The 20,494-nt window shown below is 44.0% G+C and overlaps 1 protein-coding gene across 1 annotated transcript; it reads right to left on the bottom strand.

Annotated features, from left to right (window-relative positions):
* Positions 1-1,087: 1,087 nt before the first annotated feature.
* Positions 1,088-20,484, bottom strand: LOC135085505 (mitochondrial coenzyme A transporter SLC25A42). The gene is made up of 8 exons (XM_063980300.1): positions 20,282-20,484; positions 15,833-15,912; positions 11,006-11,141; positions 9,331-9,519; positions 7,779-7,958; positions 6,124-6,209; positions 3,966-4,149; positions 1,088-1,258 (listed from the first exon to the last, which is right to left on the bottom strand). Exons 2-8 carry the CDS (start codon positions 15,891-15,893, stop codon positions 1,120-1,122), a joined length of 975 nt encoding a protein of 324 aa, XP_063836370.1. The 5' UTR covers positions 15,894-15,912; positions 20,282-20,484; the 3' UTR covers positions 1,088-1,119.
* Between the last annotated feature and the right edge of the window lie 10 nt (positions 20,485-20,494).

Here is a 20,494-nt window from a genome sequence, read left to right as displayed (position 1 = left end):
TAAGGTGGCGGTTCGCACCGCGACAGAGACAGGAGACCGAGACACGAGACCGAGACGGGAGACCGCGACCGTTACTTGACTAAGGCAGAGACCTGTCTGTCTCTGTCTCGCTTGCGAACTGTCGCTTATACGTTGTCTAAAGTCAAGTAACGCTCGCAGTCTCCCGTCTCGGTCTCGCTGCGAACCGCCACCTTAACAGTCGCGGTCACTCGGCTCAGTCTCTTGTCTCGGTCTCTTGTCTCGGTCTCTTGTCTCATTCTCTTGACTCGGTCTCATGTCTCGGTCTCTTGTCTCGGTCTCTTGTCTGCTTGCTAGTCAACCTACTCACCGTTAAACTCTTCCCTCCATAAGTTCTACCTATCCAGCGCGAGCGCGATGTCCCTAAGCGAGGACTTGATGAATTCGTAGGTCGCGAATGATATTCCCACCGCGATGGATACAGGAGACCGAAACGGGAGACCGAGACGGGAGACCGTGAAGGGATACCGCGACCGTTGCTTGCCTTTAGGCAATGTATAAGCGACTGGTCGTAAGCGAGACAGAGACAGGTCTCTGCCTTAGTGAAGTAGCGCTCGCGGTCTCCCGTCTCGGTCTCGTGTCTCGGTCTCCTGTCTCTGTCGCGGTGCGAACCGCCACCTTTACGGTCTCGGTCTCTTGTCTCAGCCTTTTGTCTCCGTCTCTTGTCTCGGTCTCTTGTCTCGGTCTCTTGTCTCGGTCTCTTGTCTCGGTCTCTTGTCTCGGTCTCTTGTCTCGCTCTCTTGTCTCGGTCTCATAATATCTCGGTCGCATGTCTCTGTTCAATCTACTCACCGTTAAAACCCTTGTCTCGGTCTCTTATCTCGGTCTCTTGTCTCAGTCTCTTGTCTCGGTCTCTTGTCTCGGTCTCTTGTCTCGGTCTCTTGTCTCGGTCTCTTGTCTCAGTCTCTTGTCTTTGTATTTTGTCTGGGTCTCTTGTCTCGGTCTCTTGTCTCGGTCTCTTGTCTCGGTCCCTTGTCTCGGTCCCTTGTCTCGGTCTCTTGTCTCGGTCCCTTGTCTCGGTCTCTTGTCTCGGTCTCATAATATCTCGGTCGCATGTGTCTGTTCAATCTACTCACCGTTAAACTCTTCCCTCCATAAGTTCTACCTATCCAGCGCCAGCGCGATGTCCCTAAGCGAGGACTTGATGAAGTCGTAGGTCGCGAAGGATATGCCCACGGCGATGGGGCCCTTCACCCAGTTCATGCTCAGCCCTTTGAAGAACCCGCGGAGACCCTCCGAGCTGGAGACAAAAGATAAATTAAGAGATTAGACTATACCAAATTATTTTAAGATCTATGATAAAAACCACTGCGTCGTTAGCAGCATTAAGAATCAAGAAGAATCAAGAATCAAGAACACCACACAGTACACCAATTGATACTCGTAGCGCATACACGTTTTGTAGAACAGTGTTTTTCAACCTGTGGGTCGCGACCCCCTGGTCGTAAAAACTACCTTAGTAAAAAAAAACTTATAAAGACAGATTAATCCGAAATCTAATTATGCAAATGTTGTATGGATTGAAGCATTCGGTCCCTACAAACATCTTTGCTACATTATAAAATGCATGAAAAAAAAGCGAATGGTCGGGGGGTCACCAAAAAAGTTTTCATACTAGGGGGGTCGTGTCATGAAAAAGGTTGAAAAACACTGTTGTAGCGCGTTAGAGCCTACTAACACCTACTAACGTCATATACCACGTGAATACGCCGTAGCAAAGTAGACACTGTGGCTGTAGCCTGTAGCATAGACCAGCATAGTCACTGGTGTCGTAGCACATCAATCAGCCGTAGCATACAAGACTCGCAACGCACGCTCTTTTCGTAGCGCACGCTTTTTTCGTAGCGCATTCGTTTCGTAGCACACAAGTCCGATGTAGCAAACTAAAGCCTGGTCCGTGAGCACGTAGAATTTTGTCCAATGACCCCAAGCTACCCATCCTTATCGCTCGCGCGTAATTATATTGCTGTCGCGACTGTGCGACGGGCGCCCGCAGTGAGTGTGCGAGCGCGACAGCAACATAATTACGCGCGAGCAATAAGGATGGGTAGCTTGGGGTCATTGGACAAAATTCTACGTGCTCACAGACCAGGCTTTAGACTCGTAGCACACTAAAGTTCATGTTTTCTCAAATATTTTCTATACTGTGCGTGAGTGGCAAGTATGGTGCGGCGGGATTATAGCAAACTACTCTTAGCACATGTCTCTAAGATTCAAAATCCCACGCGTTAGCATAATAGGTATGCTGCGGCGCGATATGGCGACTAGACTCTAATCCCTATGACCTTAAGGTCCACAATCCCTTACCTGTACACATAAGCGATGGTAGCTGGTATGGTGCAACAGTTATAGGAGCCGTCGCACTATGTCCAGCGCGTACGACGCCGTTATAGTAAACTAGACTCTATCCCCATGTCTCTAAGGTCCACAGTTCTCACCTGTACACGTAAGCGATTGTAGCGGGTATAGTGCGACAGTTGTAGGAGCCGTCGCACTATGTCCAGCGCGTACGACGCCGTCATAGCAAACTAGATTCTATCCCCATGACCCCACAGTTCACAATCCCATACTTGTTCACATTAAGCGATCGTGGCGGGTATAGTGCAGCGGGGTATTGTAAACTAGACTCTATCCCCATGTCTCTAAGGTCCACAGTTCTTACCTGTACACATAAGCGATCGTAGCTGGTATAGTGCGACAGTTGTAGGAGCCGTCGCGACATAGTCCAGCGCGTATGACGCCGTCATAGCAAACTAGACTCTATCCCCATGTCTCTACGGTCCACAGTTCTTACCTGTACACGTAAGCGATGGTAGCTGGTATAGTGCGACAGTTATTGGAGCCGAAGGGCCGGCGCCGCACAATATCGAGCGTCATAGCAAACTAGACTCTTACTCTATGACTTCACAGTTCACAATCCCTCACCTGTACACATACGCAATGGTAGTTGGTATAGTACGGTAGTTATAGGAGCCGTCGCACTTTGTCCAGTGCGTACGACGCCGTCAAAGCGAACTAGACTCTATCCCCATGCCTCTACGGTCCACAGTTCACCTGTATACGTAAGCGATGGTAGCTGGTATAGTGCGATAGTTATAGGACCCGTCGGGCCGCCGCCGCGCCGTCTGCATACGGCGCCGCACGATATCGAGATGGTATGACGCCGTCAAAGCAAACTAGACTCTATCCCCATGCCTCTACGGTCCACAGTTCTTACCTGTACACATAAGCGATGGTAGCTGGTATAGTGAGACAGTTATAGGAGCCGTCTGCATACGGCGCCGCACGATATCGAGATGGTATGACGCCGTCAAAGCAAACTAGACTCTATCCCCATGACCCTACGGTTCACAATCCCTCACCTGTATACGTAAGCGATGGTAGCTGGTATAGTGCGACAGTTGTATGACCCGTCGGGCCGGCGCCGCGCCGTTTGCATGCGGCGCCGCACGATATCGAGATGGTATGACGCCGTCAAAGCAAACTAGACTCTATCCCCATGACCCTACGGTTCACAATCCCTCACCTGTATACGTAAGCGATGGTAGCTGGTATAGTGCGACAGTTATAAGACCCGTCGGGCCGGCGCCGCGCCGTTTGCATGCGGCGCCGCACGATATCGAGAGGGTAGGACGCCGTCAAAGCAAACTAGACTCTATCCCCATGACCCCACAGTTCACAATCCCACACTTGTTTACATTAAGCGATCGTGGCGGGTATAGTGCAGCGGGGTATTGTAAACTAGACTCTATCCCCATGTCTCTACGGTCCACAATCCCTCACCTGTACACATAAGCGATGGTAGCTGGTATGGTGCGGCAGTTGTAGGAGCCGTCGGGCCGGCGCCGCGCCGTCTGCATGCGGCGCCGCACTATGTCGAGAGAGTAGGACGCCGTCAAAGCAAACTAGACTCTATCCCCATGACCCTACGGTTCACAATCCCTCACCTGTACACATAAGCGATCGTAGCTGGTATAGTGCGACAGTTGTATGACCCATCGGGCCGGCGCCGCGCCGTTTGCATACGACGCCGCACGATGTCGAGAGGGTAGGACGCTGTTTGCGCGACCGCGCCCGCGGCGCCGCCGAATATCATGTTTGAGAACGGATTGCGGGTGCCGCCGAAGCGATCTGTGGCCAAAAGAAAGAAACATTTATTAGAAAGAAAGAAAGAAACATTTATTGCCATGGACATCACAGAAGACAAAAGATGTAAATAATAGAAAAAAAAGTAAATAAGACATAGGTGACATAAAACATACAATGAAAGTGAAAGTAAAACTGAGCAGTGCCACCCTGTCGCACAGCGATGTCCATCGCAATGGGACCCCACTCAGCATATGCCATGACCCCCGGTGAGGGAGGCCACGACGCTGGTTTTCAGTGTGCCCCATGCCGAGTGGGAGTCACGGACACTAACCTATACTGCATAAAATATACATACATAAATAATAATAATAATAATAGTGCGCGTATAAATTTTATGTGTAAGTACAGTATAATATTATTATAAAGAAAAGATGTAATCCCATCAAAAACAATACTTGTCAAAAAAAACAAGTCTCGCAACTCAGTTGTTCTACGGTAAAAAGTTGTGAGATCCATGTAATACCAAGTCCAGGCCAGGAAATCTTTAACGTTTTACATAAATATATTGACTTGGCCATCGCACTAAATAATTTAATTTACACGTGTTTTCATGCGATGGCCAAGTCAATATATTTATGTAAAACGTTAAAGATTTCCTGGCCTGGACTTGGTATTACATGGATCTCACAACTTTTTACCGTAGAACAACTGAGTTGCGAGACTTGGTTTTTTTGACAAGTATTGTTTTTGATGGGATCTCATTTCTTTTTGTATTTTGTAGACAGCAGTTATGTATCTAGAAAACTGGACCGAAATTGAAAAATTTTACTCGACTTGGCGGTTGCACTACCGTGCCCCCAAATATTTAAGTTTTTCCTTGATTCATACACCAAACACTACTTATATTCCAGAAGCTTCTAGGTCTGCTAGAAGTGCCTTAGAGTTTTGATGATCGGTGAGTCAGTGAGTGACAAAATTAAGTAACTTTGACCCGTTATAATTCTTAAACTGCTGGTTCAAATTGAATGAAATTTTAAATATACCGTGTCTTTACAATGCCTGCATAGCTAATGAAAATTCAGCCTTCTAGTTTTATCCACAACGAAGTTACAGGCGGTCGAAAATGGCCTGAATTGCTTCGAGAAAAGGATGGTACGGCCGTGCCGCTTTTTTGCTCGACTTGGTGGGGGCACTGCCGTGCCCCCAGATAAGATATTATAAATAAAACGATAATATTTGAAAAACAAAACTGTGTGGGTGTACATAAATAAATTGTAATGTAATAAAGTGTTTTACGTGGTTGTGGCTATTCATAGCATCAGGTAGGTAAATCAGATTGGCCCATAATCCTGAGCGCGTTAGTCGCATCGCCTACCCACAATACAGAAAAAAAAAACAAACAAAATAAAGTAGGTACATCATTAGTGTCAGATCAAGTAAATTAAATAAAATTCTTTTCGGCATATTTAAAAATAATGATGTCAGATAGATGTTACTACGTTATTGTTATTACGATTATTACATTTATTAGAAAGAAAGAAAGATACATTTTCGATTCCCAGTGGGGGCAGATATTTCTGTTCGGTTTGGTTGGTTTGGTGGTAGGGCTTGTTCTAAGTCCGCCTGGCTAGCTACCACCATCTTACCTAAGTCTGTCGCCATAACAACAATGTTAACAGCATTGTTGTGTTCCGGCAGTTAGAGGTAAGATAGCCAGTTCCTCCGTGGTTGAGGATTCCGGGTGAAGCTCGCTTCCACCTTCGGCCTGATCGTCACTTACCATCAGGTGAGATACAGGCCAAGAGCTTCCTCGTTGTGGACAAAAAAAAAACATCAACAAAATATCTAGGTATTTGTGGCACAAACTTTCTTGGGACAATGAAAATGATGCTGACAAAGGTGACTGATGCCCGCGTTCACCATCAATCCCTAATTTTTAAGTGACCCCTATGGTTACACATATTGGGAATTTTGTTTGCATCAATCTATTTAAGTGAGAGAGAGAGAGACACTCACCAAAATACATGTGCTTGAGCGTGTCATAAGTGTAGAAGGACACGCCCGCGTAGGGAATCACTCCGAGCACAGTGGCGGGGTAGCCGCTGCAACAAACACAATACAATTAATATAAAACATCAATATCGACATCAGGTCATACAGTCTCCACTGCAGGAGGACTAATTTACTAAAGGCAAGTTGCAACTGCTGCCAACCGCGGTCAATCTAGAAATCATTACGGGAGGTTTTTTTTTTATCGTTACGCCCGCTAGCGACCCCGCTACTAGGCACTTGATACGGTGCTTGACACCCGAACTGGTCAGGTGGTGGAAGAACCTGTAGGCCTAAAATGTGCGCCGCTATAAGCGGTTATCCCGCCATTTTATCGATTTTTTCCATACATTTTGACGTCGATAAAAGTTACCACGGCGCGCATCTTAGACCTACAGGATCCATCGTGACACCGTTAGGCTCAAAAGTGAGTTTGAATAGCATTCTAAATCCACGCTAAAAGTTCTTCTCCTTCGTCACTCACTGGGACAGAGCCTCTTAGTTACTCGACTCCACATCTCCGCTCCACACTATAAAAATAAGGCATTTCTCCACACTGCTAGATCCAGTCACGTGACGAAATCTGAGGTTATTCAAAACACTTCCTCCATCTCCTCTCCTCTTCGGCTTCGCTTCGGTGGAAGTCAGGCTTCACTCACCTCAAAAGGCCCAAAGTCCAAGTCCTTGCCGGGATTCGAACTACCGACCCGAGGGTCGAAGAGTCGAGACTTTTGACACCATTGGGCTCGTCGCTCTCTAAAAGCCACCCTAAACAGTCCTTCTTCTTTCTTCATCTCACTCACCGGTACAGCGCCCGAGGGCCCTCCTCGGCGGCCACGCGCCGGAACACGGCCGCCAGCGAGCGGTACTCCTGGGCGTTGGTGACGTCACGCGCGCGCCATGTCCAGCGGGCACGTCAGGCTCTGTGACGTCACGCGCGCTGCCAGGCGCTTGGTGGGACGAGGCTGCGGCACTCACCCAGTCGCTTACATAGCTGGACGGAGTAGCAAGCTGAAGTGGCAATAGGCAGGACAGATCTGACTGGGGTAGCTAGGTTCTAGAGTGGAGGTCAGGTACTGGCAAGTGAAGGGTGATCCACAAGGTGGATAGACGACCTCAGGAGCGCAAGAAGGCACTGGACGTCCACCTTCAAGGTGGACCGATGATCTCAGGAGCGCAGGGAGGTACTTACTGGACGTCCACCCTCAACTTGCCCTCAAGGTGGACAGACAACCTCAGGAGCGCAAGAAGGCACTAGATGTCCAATCTCAAGGTGGACAGATGACCTCATAAAAGTAGAAAAAAGACACTGAATGCAAGTCGCTACCAAGCGGCCAATCTAGAAATCTTTGGGGGAGGCCTTTTCGCACTAAAAACCTGACTGTTTGCGCCATGAGCTGTAGTCTATGAGTCGCCTGTAGCATTCGTCCGCGTCCTGTAACATTCGTCCGCGCATCATTGAGGGAAGCTCAGCAGTGGACGTCCCGTGGCTGAAATAATGACTCACCGGTCGAATGAAGTTCGATCTACCAACCCTCGACTCTCATACCATTGGGCTCGTCGAAAGTCACACTTAAAGCTTTTCTTCTTCTCCTTCTTTCTTCATCTCCTATCTCACTTACCGGTACAGCGCCCTCGGTCCTTCCTCGGCGGCCACGCGCCGGAACACGGCCGCCAGCGAGCGGTACTCCTGGGCGTTGGTGACGGCCATACGAGCACGCGCCATGTCCAGCGGGTACGTCAGGCTCTGTGACGTCACGCCCGCTAGCGACCCAGCTATTAAGTGCTTGATGCGGTGGTGTCTGTGTACAAACAAGACAATATACAGGATGTCCCAAAAAGTATTGTCAAACCGAAGCCCAAAGGTAGAATTACTTGACTTAATGTCCCCTAGATGGGGCAGAGGGCGTCCACAACAGTTCTCCATCTCGTTCGGTCTTGAGCTTTGCGCTTGATCTCGCTCCAGGTCTTGCCAATTTTCTTCGCCCAGAGGTAGAGCACCACTAATTTACTAGGGCTATCCAAATCACCCCTATGTATGTTCCGCGATTTTTGATAGTTATCGAGTTATGATTGTTTTAAATTTCTGTGCTCAGGCACTTTTTTGGTCACTGTGGCGCGAATAGTCAAGTTACATGCCTGATTTTTTTAATTATTATTAGATGAATACTAGGCCTAGCTGATTCAAAAGTATTTACATCCATAACACGAATGTAAACTAAAATCCTGTATGTTTTAAAAAAATCATAACTCGAAAACTATCAAAATTCAAAAGTCACGGTGATTTGGGTAGCCCTAATGATGCTCTACCCAAAAAGTGACCCAAGAAGTACCCAAGAAGTTTCCCAAAAAGTAGTGTCAACCCGAAGCCCAGAGCTTCGGCTTAACACTACTTTTTGGGACACCCTGTATATTTTTTAAAGTTCCAAGAACTAATGCCTCAGGTTGAGAGGGTTTTCAGGGTCCCTGAGAAAACCTGACATAGGGGGAACTTCCCTTATAATGCTATGTCAAGACGGTACGTAAGACTCTGTGACGTCACGCCCGCTAAAGATCCAGCTATTAAGTGTTTGATACGGTGCTGTCTGCGTACAGGGAATACAAGCATTTTTTAATAACCCTCCTTCTGGCGCAGTCGGGTAAACTAAAAACCTCACAAAAAACTATTGCTCTAGAGGGTGCTCTGTGACGTAATACTAGAAGGAACGTTGTCAAAATCTAATGCAATAGTAAAGTAGTAGGCAACCGTCAACTGTCACACTTTTTGAGCTGTCACAATGCAACTGCCCCATAGATTTAGTATGGCAATGGGGCCTTGGGAATCGTCACAAACTCAATTGGCTGACAATTTATGGTACTCCTGTCACGGGACAGCTATAAATATCTAATATAACTGAAGTGATACATGAACTTATACAAACATAAGATGGTATGGGAGAGGAAGATGAAAACATGGTGGGAGAAATAAATGGAAGATCATTGCATCAAAGTTTGGCGATATACTGAGCTCAAGTGGCGTTGTGATGGAAAAAGACACGGAAATAAACGTAAACGGAACAAATAGAGACAAATAAAGAGAAAGAGAGATGGAGAAAAACATAAAAATAGAGGTGGAGGCAAAAAGGACAACGGAGATGGAAGAAAAGATGGCCACGAATAAGTAAGTGTACTTACTGTGCTGCCTGTGGAGTGTCCACACCAAGCACTCGCTTCCACTGCTCGTGCGCTGTGAACTGTATGGCGGCGTAGGGCACTATGCGCGCCATCGTCGCGCTGTTGCCGCGCCATAGCGCTATTATGCCTTCTGTGCGAGCGCTGTGCAGTAGGAAGCTCACAGCGGCTCGCCATGAGTACGGGGTTTGGCTGCGGACAAAGATTTCGTCGTCAAAACTTATTTAGTAGATGCAGAACTTGTTTCGTAGCACTTAAAACCGTCGTAGCAGATAAAGAGGTAGCGCACGCTCATTTTGTAGCACTAAAACTGCCTTAGTAGACGTAGAGCACATAAGAGCTTGCAGGCTGAATACATGGGAATAATTTAATAGCTGTACGATCTGCTTTGTAAAACGAGCATGAGTGATATGTATTCTAGTAAATAAATTATTGAATTTGAATAAAACTGCCGTAGCACACGCTGGTTTCGTAGCCCATCAATCTGCCGTAGCATACGCTCGTTTTACACATAATGACATCTCCTGCCGTAGCTCACAGTCACACTGGTTTTGTAGTACATAAATCATTTTGTAGCTATTATGCCGTAGCACACGCTCGTTTTGTAGCACATCTTCTGCGCTGCCGTAGCACACGCTGCTTTCATAGCATATCGTAGCACCTCATCTGCCGTAGCATACGCTCGACACATAATGACATCTCCTGCCGTAGCTCACACTGGTTTTGTAGTACATCAATCATTTTGTAGCTATTATGCCGTAGCACATGCTTCTGCGCTGCTGTAGCACACGCTGCTTTCGTAGCATGTCGTAGCACCTCATCTGCCGTAGCATACGCTCGCTCGACACATAATGACATCTCCTGCCGTAGCTCACACTGGTTTTGTAGTACATCAATCATTTTGTAGCTATTATGCCGTAGCACACGCTTCTGCGCTGCCGTAGCAGACGAGAGACGTAGCGCACAATCTACAGACTAGAGTAGTTCGTTCATTTCAGCCAAATGACGTCCACTGCTGAACAAAGGCCTCCCCCAAGGATTTCCGCAACGACCGGTCCTGCATCGCCCGCATCCAGGCAACTCCCGCGACCTTCACCAAATCGCCGGTCCACCTAGTGGGAGCCTGCCCACACACTACGTCTTCCAGCCTGTGGTAAACCACTCGAGAACTTTTCTGCCCCATCGGCCATCAGCGATCTATGTGCCCCGCCCACTGCCCCTTCTAGCGTAGTTATCTAGATTAAAGTATCAATACATTGTAGTCACGAGATCTGGAAGTCCGTTACCTTCTCTGAACAAACGGAGCGCACGCTCGCTTCGTTTCGTAGCACTTCAAACCACCGTAGCAGACAAAAGACGTAGAGCATAAAACTGCCGTAGCAGACGCTCGGTTTGTAGCACATCAATTTGCCATGGCACACGCTCATTTTGTAGCACAAATTTTATACCGTAGCACGCGCGCGCTTCGTAGCACGTCAATTTGCCGTAGCAGACGAGAAACAGCGCTCGATCTCTCGCACTCTCACTGCGGCCGCCCGTTGCACAGTCGCGACAGCAATATAATTACCCGCGAGCGATAAGGATGGGTAGCTTGGGGTCATTGGACGAAATTATATCAGCTCGGCGACCGGACTTTAGTGTAGTTATCTAGATTAAAGTAGTAATATATTGTACTCACGAGGTCTGGAAGTTGATCTTGGTGCGGTCGAGCGGCGCGATGGTGGTCTTGGCGAGCGCTCCGGCAGACGCGCCCGCCACCAGTGACGTCACCACCGTCGCGCCCGCGCTCAAGCTGCGGTGGTCCGTTACTTTATCTGCAACCGGTAACGGAAATACATTCAATTTTACCTTTTCAGTATCATTGTAATTACCTTCTCATTAAATAATGTTAAGTATTGTAAGTGTATTGTCGATGATACTGAATAAACATTTTTCTTTCTTTATTTCTTCTTTCTTTCTTTCAATTTAATAGAAGCTTGAAAAAAAAATATTGCATCATCATCATTTCAGCCACAGGTCTTCAACTGCTGAATATAGGCTTTCCTCAACGTTTTCGTCTTGTGAATGGACGTCTCTGCGCTTGCCGGTACGTGGCCTCCATGTCAGAACCTTGCTGCTCCATCGCTCGTCAGTTCTACGTGCTAAGTGCCCTGCCCGTTGACACTTCTGTTAGCTAATCCTGTTTTTTATGCAGAACAAGGCAGGTATTTGGCCGCACTCACACCTGATGTTAAGTGACACACAACACAACATCGACCGTATTGTACTAGACGAAGTGACACTGCTGGCCCGCATAAGTGTTCGTTCGTTCGTTCGTTTCAGCCGAAAGACGTCCACTGCTGGAGAAAGACCTCCCTAAAGGATTTCCACAAAGATCGGTCCTGCGCCGCTTGCATCCAGGCACCTCCCGCGACCCTCACCAGATCGTCGGTCCACCTAGTGGGAGGCCTGCCCACGCTGCGTCCTCCGGCTCGTGGTCGCCACTCAAGAACTTTCCTGCCCCGGCGGCCATCAGTTCTACGAGCTATGTGCCCCGCCCACTCCCACTTGATTTTAGCGATTCTGCGCATAAGTGTGTCGTAAGCCTATTAAGTGTCATCGTAAAAAAAACGTGGGTGTCATCGTATTAAAATAAGTAGGTAAACAACGTGCTTAAAACTGATAACAATGATGAATGATAAACTCAATGATAACTAAGGTCTAATATTATATTCGCAAAGAACCTACGACAAGAAAAATGTTGTCCAATGGATTTTGATATTTAAAAATTCAGTATTAAGATTCAAAATCAATTGAGATTCGACATTTTCAAGTCATAAAGACGCAACGTCAATTGACGCAACCGATCAAATTGATACCTACGCTTTTATCTTACGCGCTTTCGCTCCGCCTTGGTGGAAATCGTGCCTTATGGCGCTTCAAGGAGGCTCATAGGACTGTCACAGGCTAAAATGATGACGCCCTACCTGGGAATTGGAATCGAACCCAGGATCAAGTTCCACTCTAACTACTGGTCTTATCTTCAAGTACAAAGGCTAATGATAACAATTTCGTAACAGATAGCACAATTGGTTTGATGCTGATAACTTATCAGAGACATATCTGGAAGACTTGATCGGTTGTTATTGTAGTTGCCGGGTGATACGTAAAGAAAAACCTGCGAATTACATGTGGCAAATGATATTCGAGACGATAACTAACAGGCACGAGCTGAGTTTATCCTTTTACGCACGCAATTACTATTTTCGTTAACCCCTCCAGCTAATGGACTACGAGCCCGTGAACCAGAGAACTTCGTTATTTTATAAAAGCTGAAAGTTTGTCAGCTGTTATGTACTTTGGGCTATCGCGGCTATGGCAGCTACCCTGAAATACTTGTCTGGTAAGGGGTTGGAACGATTTGACATTATGTCGAGACTTAGGTAAAAACTACTAAGATTGTACTTGTTTGATAGAGATTCAATTCTAAACAGCCGATATGTGTCCCGAAGTTCTAACGCAAATAAAATACCCCCAGAAGAGGTCTCAGTCAGCCTGGTCTAAAATCGATCGAACAGATCGTTGTATAAGCAGTGCAACGTCATGGAATAGTCGCTAACTCGATACATACGCGTCGATTAAAAATAGATAAACAATTAATAGATCTGTCAAAATTCTAACATTTCAGAGTCCGCTGCCAAATATTATAAGGTCGGGCAATCACCTGACTATGGCGTCGCGGTTTCGCTCACTTAGATGTTAACCGCTTGAGTCCCAGACGGCATTAATTAATGTCATAACAATTGATTATCTAATGTGTCTAGATTCGCCGGCCTTGAAGGATTAAGTGATTAATGATAGTGACAAGCATTCCTGCCTTGCCGGATCCGGACTTGCTGAGAAAAAATGATTTTTTTTTTGTTTGCTGTGTTCATTTGCAATAAGTCCCAAGACTATGAGCAAATCTGTTCTGTGATGCTGTCATGCGGAGTGGCTTCCCATTGGAAGCGTCAACTCATCTGCTGCCCTGCCCAGATCTACTGGCGGTCTCTAGCTCCAGGATATGATGACGTTTCAGTCGTCTCACATACTGGTCCATGGTAAGTTGGCGAGCAAGTTCGTTAGGATGATGGATTAACCGCTCTTTAATACTTAGTTGCCAGACTCCTTAATTGTTTTCATTTCAAGGTGCTCGTCGTTTCATTTCATGAAAAAATGAATTAAGTGGCAAAACTAAAACGGGACTATTCCCACCTCTCTTTCCCACCGCTGCAACTCCTGTGTAGCCAGGATCTACAGCTCGACCGCCAATAACACAACCAGTGAGGGTCAAGTTTGCCCCGGGGGAAAGTTAACTGTCATTGGGTTCTCAACGAAATTAATCAGAAGAACATAGGAGGAGTTCGAAGTTAGGGTTGATAATGGTAGTATCTTACCTTTTCTATTGTGAGCCTCCTTGTTCACAGAATCCCAGGGGATATCCCTCGTCTTATACACTTCATATATCTGCATTTTATCAACTCAATCGTGTTCAAAACTTCCCGATACTTTATTAATACTGATGTTGATTACTTTCACGTACTTTTCGATGCTCTTATTCGGATTTTGGAGTAATTATTACGTATTTTCAAGTCCTTTAGTCACTTAATTGGAAATATTATATTTCGTTTTCCAAAACGACATGTGACGTTCAGCCACACCCTCGACAAATAAGAAATGTGATACAAACAAGCGAATACATATTTACTAGTGATGCAACGAATGCGAATATGAATATTCGTATTCGGTGAAATAATAAATACGAATACCTACTTTTATAAATTTTGTCACACACGTGTGTGTCTTCGAACACTAGCCACAACGACATGACGGGAAACCCCCGGTCAGTATGTAACAAAGTAGTAAGCAAGTCTCTTCCGGAATTTGACAGTCAATAGCAGGTCGATTGTACTTACAAGTATTTTTTTTTTGTGATTAGTTTGCCATTTGTAAATTTTAATTACTAAAACATTAGCTTATTATTAACACTAGATTAAGATTATCATGTTACTAACACCTATGGATGTAATGTCTGAAATAAACGTTTTATTATTATTTTTATGAGTTTTATTAATCCTCGAAGATTATTATTATTATCATTTTTTATAATGTAAATTATAAAAAAAAATTATTATTATTAACCATGATAAAAATGAGTGTTTCATGACTATGTAGAGATATTCGTATTCGAATTCGCCGAATAGTAGATTTAATATTCGTATTCGTATTCGTAAAAGTAATATTCGTTGCATCACTAATATTTACTATACTCATAAAGGTCAATGATATGATGGTGGATGTGTAAATTGTAATGTCACGTAATGTTTGTTTACTACAAGCGCTGTAAAGCTGTAATATTACGTCAGGCAGGCGGATGCACTAATGACGTGTATCTGTAAGTGATATTTACAAATAAAATCGGCAAAGTGCGCTAATTTAAGTTTTTCATTTTATAAGCCGTTTCCACTAGAGCAGTGTTTTTCAACCTGTGGGTCGCGACCCCCTGGGGGGTCGCGAAGCCTCTACAGGTCGCGAGATGTCGTAAAAATTACCTAAGTAAAAAAAAAGTAAAGTTTTAAAGCTAGATTTATCCGTAATCTATATTATATCCGTATAGATTGAAGAATTCGGTCCCTACAACATCTTCGTAAAAGGCATTAAAAAAAAGCGAACGGTCGGAGGGTCGCAAAAAATTTTTTCATGCTAGGGGGGTCGCATCGTGAAAAAGGTTGAAAAACACTGCACTAGAGCTGTGATGACCGAGACCGAATTTTTTGGGGGTTCCAACTGCTCTAAGACAGTTAGTTTCTTTGGAGGCCAAACTATTCTAACTAAACAGGAGTTGAAGTGGTGGATATGGTCTCTCGTGCTCTAGGCAGCCAAGAGTGTTCATATACTGGATTGGCTGCCTAGTGCGCGGCGTCGCTAAAAGAGGTGGGTTTTTTTTATGTGACAAGAGGCAAACGAGCGGACGGATCACCTGATGGTAAGTGATTACCGTCGCACATAGACACCCGCAGAAACAGGGGCGTTACAGGTGCGTTGCCGGCCTTTAAGGTGAAGATACGCTCTCCTCTTGAAAGCTTGCAGGTCGTATCCGTCCGGAAACACCGCAGACGACAGTCCATTCCACAGTTTGGTTGTACGGGGCAGGAAGTTTCTAGAGAAACGTACTGTTGTGGACTGCCAAGTGCCAACCATCTAAGTCAGCGGTTCCCAAACTTATTTTGTCTACTGCCCACTTTGAGAATAAATTCTTTTTAGCGCCCCCATTTGTAGTCGAGTGTCGAGTGCTCAGTCGGTGTCTACGAATCCTCCTAGTAAATGACGCCTCCCAAGCCTCTACACAACGTCCCGATTTTTTTTTCTGGGTCTCTTACCGCCCCCCTTTAAGCCTGCAGCGCTCACAAGGGGGCGTTATCACCCACTTTGGGAAAGACTGATCTAAGTGATGGGGATGGAAGTGATGGTTATTCCTGGTACTGACCATGGTGCGCCGGCGCCGGGTCGCCGTGTAGTAGCGGCACGCGCGCCTCGCCCACCGCCATCGCTCACATGCCGCGCCGCCTGTACAGAACACACATTAGAGAAGAGAAGAACATAGAGATTTTAAACTTTCGCGTTTCATTCCAACTAAAATAGTAAGACACGGCTTGTGACCACGGCAGCATCGCAGCCGAAACGTCAAGTCGTGAGTACATAATGTAACTCATTAATAAACGTCGCGTCAAGACCCGTGTCTTACTATAGTCTGGTCCGTGAGCACGTAGAATTTTGTCCAATGACCCCAAGCTACCCATCCTTATCGCTCGCGCGTAATTATGTTGCTATCGCGCTCGCACACTCACTGCGGGCGCCCGTCGCACAATCGCGACAGCAATATAATAAAGCGCGAGCGATAAGGATGGGTAGCTACGGGTCATTGGACAAAATTCTACGTGCTCACGGACCGGGCTTTATTTTAGTTTAAAAGCATAGAGAACAAAGATACCCATATACAGAGTGTCCCAAAACGTAATGTCAAGCCGAAGCCCAAAAGTAGAGGGTAGAAGTAACTGGGGTTACTCAAATCCCCGTGACTTTTGATAGTTTTCGAGCTATGATTTTTTTTTACAACATACAAGATTTTAGTTTACATTCGTGTTACGGATGTAAATACTTCTGAATCAGCGAGGCCTAGTATTCATCTACACACACATTACACTGATTTGGTATCGGCCGGTTACTCATATAAATTGGGACGACCTAACTATCGGCCGGCGACTAAAAATCTGTAATCCGCAGGGTGTCTTAATGATCCCATCTAAAACAATACTTGTCAAAAAAACCAAATCTCGCAACTCAGTTGTTCTACGGTAAAAAGTTGTGAGATCCATGTAATACCAAGTCCAGGCCAGGAAATCTTTAACGTTTTACATAAATATATTGGCCATCGCATGAAAACACGTGTAAATTAAATTATTTAGTGCGATGGCCAAGTCAATATATTTATGTAAAACGTTGAAGATTTCCTGGCCTGGACTTGGTATTACATGGATCTCACAACTTTTTACCGTAGAACAATTGAGTTGCGAGATTTGGTTTTTTTGACAAGTATTGTTTTTGATGGGATCTCATTTCTTTTTGTATTTTGTAGACAGCGGTTATGTATCTAGAAAACTGGACCGAAATTGAAAAATTTTACTCGACTTGGCGGTTGCACTACCGTGCCCCCAAATCTCATTTCTTTTTGTATTTTATAGACAGCAGCTATGTATCTAGAAAACTGGACCGAAATTGAAAAATTTTACTCGACTTGGCGGTTGCACTACCGTGCCCCCAAATATTTTAGTTCTTCCTTGATTCATACACCAAACACTACTTATATTCCAAATTTGAAGCTTCTAGGTCTGCTAGAAGTGCCTTAGAATTTTGATGATCGGTGAGTCAGTGAGTCAGTGAGTCAGTGAGTGACAAAATTAAGTAACTTTGACCCGTTATAATTCCTAAACTACTGGTTCAAATTGAATGAAATTTTAAATATCAAATGTCTTTACAATGCCTGCATAGCTAATGAAAATTCAGCCTTCTAGTTTTATCCACAACGAAGTTACAGGCAGTCGAAAATGGCCTGAATTGCTTCGAGAAAAGGATGGTACGGCCGTGCCGCTTTTTTGCTCGACTTGGTGGGGGCACTGCCGTGCCCCCAGATTTGGAACTTTTCAAGCTCGATCTTGACGATAAAGGAGTTGCAGCTATGGGAACGAGAGGTGGGACGGGAATAGTCCCATAACTCCCGTCAAACTCAACACTAATGAATAAATATCCCTGGACATTTTACACTACGCTTCTAATCCCAAACTAAGCAAAGCTTGTACTATGGGTACTAGACAACGGATATAAACATACTTAAATACTTTTTTTTTGTAAATACGTACATATTAAACATAGTAACACCCAGCCCCATCACAGAACTTAAAATTCATCATTTCAATTTCTGCCCGGCCGGGTATCGAACCCGGGACCTCTCGGAATAGTAGTCCGTTCCGAACCACTACACCAAACGGCCGACAAACACTATTACTATTGTTAAGAACAGTGACAAAGATGGACTATTATTTGGTTAGTATTATTGTTGTATTTGACAATAGCATTACTACAAACTTCTTATCACTTTAAGCCTTATCTATCCAGTAATAAGAATTATTAGACCTTGCCCGCGGTCCGGCGTTCGGTACTTGTTTACAAAGATAGATACGCGGCATTTAAGGATTTCCGTTTTTATCGCAAACATTATTGAAACCGCCGTGAGTTGTCGTTCGTACGATTATACACATCTTCGTCTTCTGCTTACAGCTCCCTAGACCAGTGGTTCCCAAAGTTGTCTGGGCTACGACTCATCTAGAAGTTCACAAACTCGGGACCCACCTATAAGAAATTTCGCCCGTTGCCCAGCGGTTGGATCGGTAGGGCGGTGTGTCGTTCTACAGGCAGGGCCCACTCAATGTTCGCTCGCGACCCACAACTGGGTCGCGACCCATAGTTTGGGAAACCCTGCCCTAGACAAAGTTACAAACGTGACATTTGTCCGAAATCGTTTCGCTCCGGTGTTTTTTGGAGGAGACAATTTGGTAGAGGAAGCGATTTTGAAAGTAAAACTGTCATAGATGTAACTTTATGCAGAAGGGCTGTAGTGGCATTCGCTATCGCTACTACCTATTTATTTACGAACATTCAATCACGATGACCGTAATTCGGCGAATGTCACTGAACGCAGAACGTTCGGCTCGCGAACGAACATGGCTCTCCAAATGCTTACTCCCAGACTACCAGTCCCCACCAATAACTCATCATTTCGAATTACACTCAATTTAACAATGAAAATAATAATGTTTAAAACACTGGTTTTATACAACTTTGAAGAAGTCACCAATAAATCTGGTAACACTAGCTAGACTATACTTAAGACTTTAATGAATTTAAAACTTAAAACTTAACTCCCTGACTTAAGCAACTGTTTCATTTGACCACTCAAAGTCAAAAGATGTATTGCATAAATTGTATTATTAAGTAAATTGCTGACCTCACACTTAATTATTATGTATGTATGTCGAGAATCAGTAGCAAGGTAACCTTCTGTATGATGTTGTTGCAGTGTGGAGTAAACACAACACACTTATGCCCTTTTCACCATCAATCCCTAATTTTTAAGTAACCCCTATGGTAACACAAAGGAATTTTGTTTTCATAGGGGTCACAAAAAGTAGGGATTGATGGTGAAAACGAGCATTAGAGCTTCAACATAATAATAAATCACTACTGAAATAAAAGCATTTGCTTCTGAAACCAACATTTATTTCATTAGATGTATGTTTTCTTTTCATAGAAATTGTATGAAGTTTTAAAACTTTTGCATAAATAAATGATTATTAATTGAAATAGAACCGTAATTTTTCATAAATTAACATAGTTAAATATTTTGTTTTTGTAAGTTGAGTTAATAATATTGTATTTGAAAACCCTGCTTAGCATACAGTTTTAGAATATTAACATAACAATGATATATTTAAATGTCAATTCGAAATTGTATTTTCAGGAAGTCATGAAAATAAATTAACTTCAAATAGGTACACTTCACGTCTTTCTTAAAGTTGTAACATCATCATAATTAATGATAATAAGCTTTTTTGGGCAGTTAAAATTTTGTGTTCATACCATTTCCTAGAAAATGTAATGTAGCTATGGATGGCCCAGTCAGAAATAATATTATGATGACAATGCGCCAAATAATTTATAGTAGGTAATTAAACTTTAGGCTATTTAATTACGAAAAAATAGTAATACATTTTTTGTTGAGATATAATTTCATTAGTTTTAACTTTTTGTATTTATTCAAACTTTTAAATTATTAATTTACTTACTTATTTTATTATTAAATCATTGAAATATAGTAACTTTAAAAGATAACAGTGAAATAGGTAGGTACTCCTTTAGTTTCTAGCAGTTCCTACATTTATTACATTCATTTTTTGCTGACGTTATAGGCCAAAAAAATTATATAATTCAATAATTCTCCACCAACACGTTTCTGGCACCATTCCATGTTCATACAAACTTAATCTTTCGGGCAATAGAACTGTGTAATGATGATAATTGAATGATAAGGAGTGACAAAACTGAAATGAGGGATTACCTACTGAGCAAATATAATTTATATAACCTCTCTACAGTTATATGTGTTGATTTAACCTATACAAATTGAAAATTAAAGAGTTTTTGATTGGAACTTGTTTAATTTTACAAATGACTGCTCCCATACCAAAGTGCAAAACTTGGTTCAAAGTCTGAAGATCGACCTTGAACTAGGTTTCCATACACCGATTATAGATCACATAGATTCTACGCAGTCTATTAATAGGAAGTCCTTGTTTATTTATTTTCTAACACGAATACTCACTTCTAAAGAAGTTTTTCGGCCACCGCGATTTCGATAGTTTTAAAAATCACAGCCAATTTTATTTCCGAAGCACACACGGCACTAATATGAAAACAAATCACTGTTCAACTTGTAAACGGGTTACGAAATAATGTTATGTCGAATTTTCTTTGAATAAAATTAGAAAAACACTGCGCGGAATTACGACTTCGACCAAACAGCTGTCAAAGACGA

The sequence above is a fragment of the Ostrinia nubilalis genome, chromosome 28 (genome assembly GCF_963855985.1).
Source record: "Ostrinia nubilalis chromosome 28, ilOstNubi1.1, whole genome shotgun sequence".
Classification (NCBI taxonomy): Eukaryota; Metazoa; Arthropoda; class Insecta; order Lepidoptera; family Crambidae; genus Ostrinia; species Ostrinia nubilalis.
This window is presented reverse-complemented; position numbering and strand designations above follow the sequence as displayed.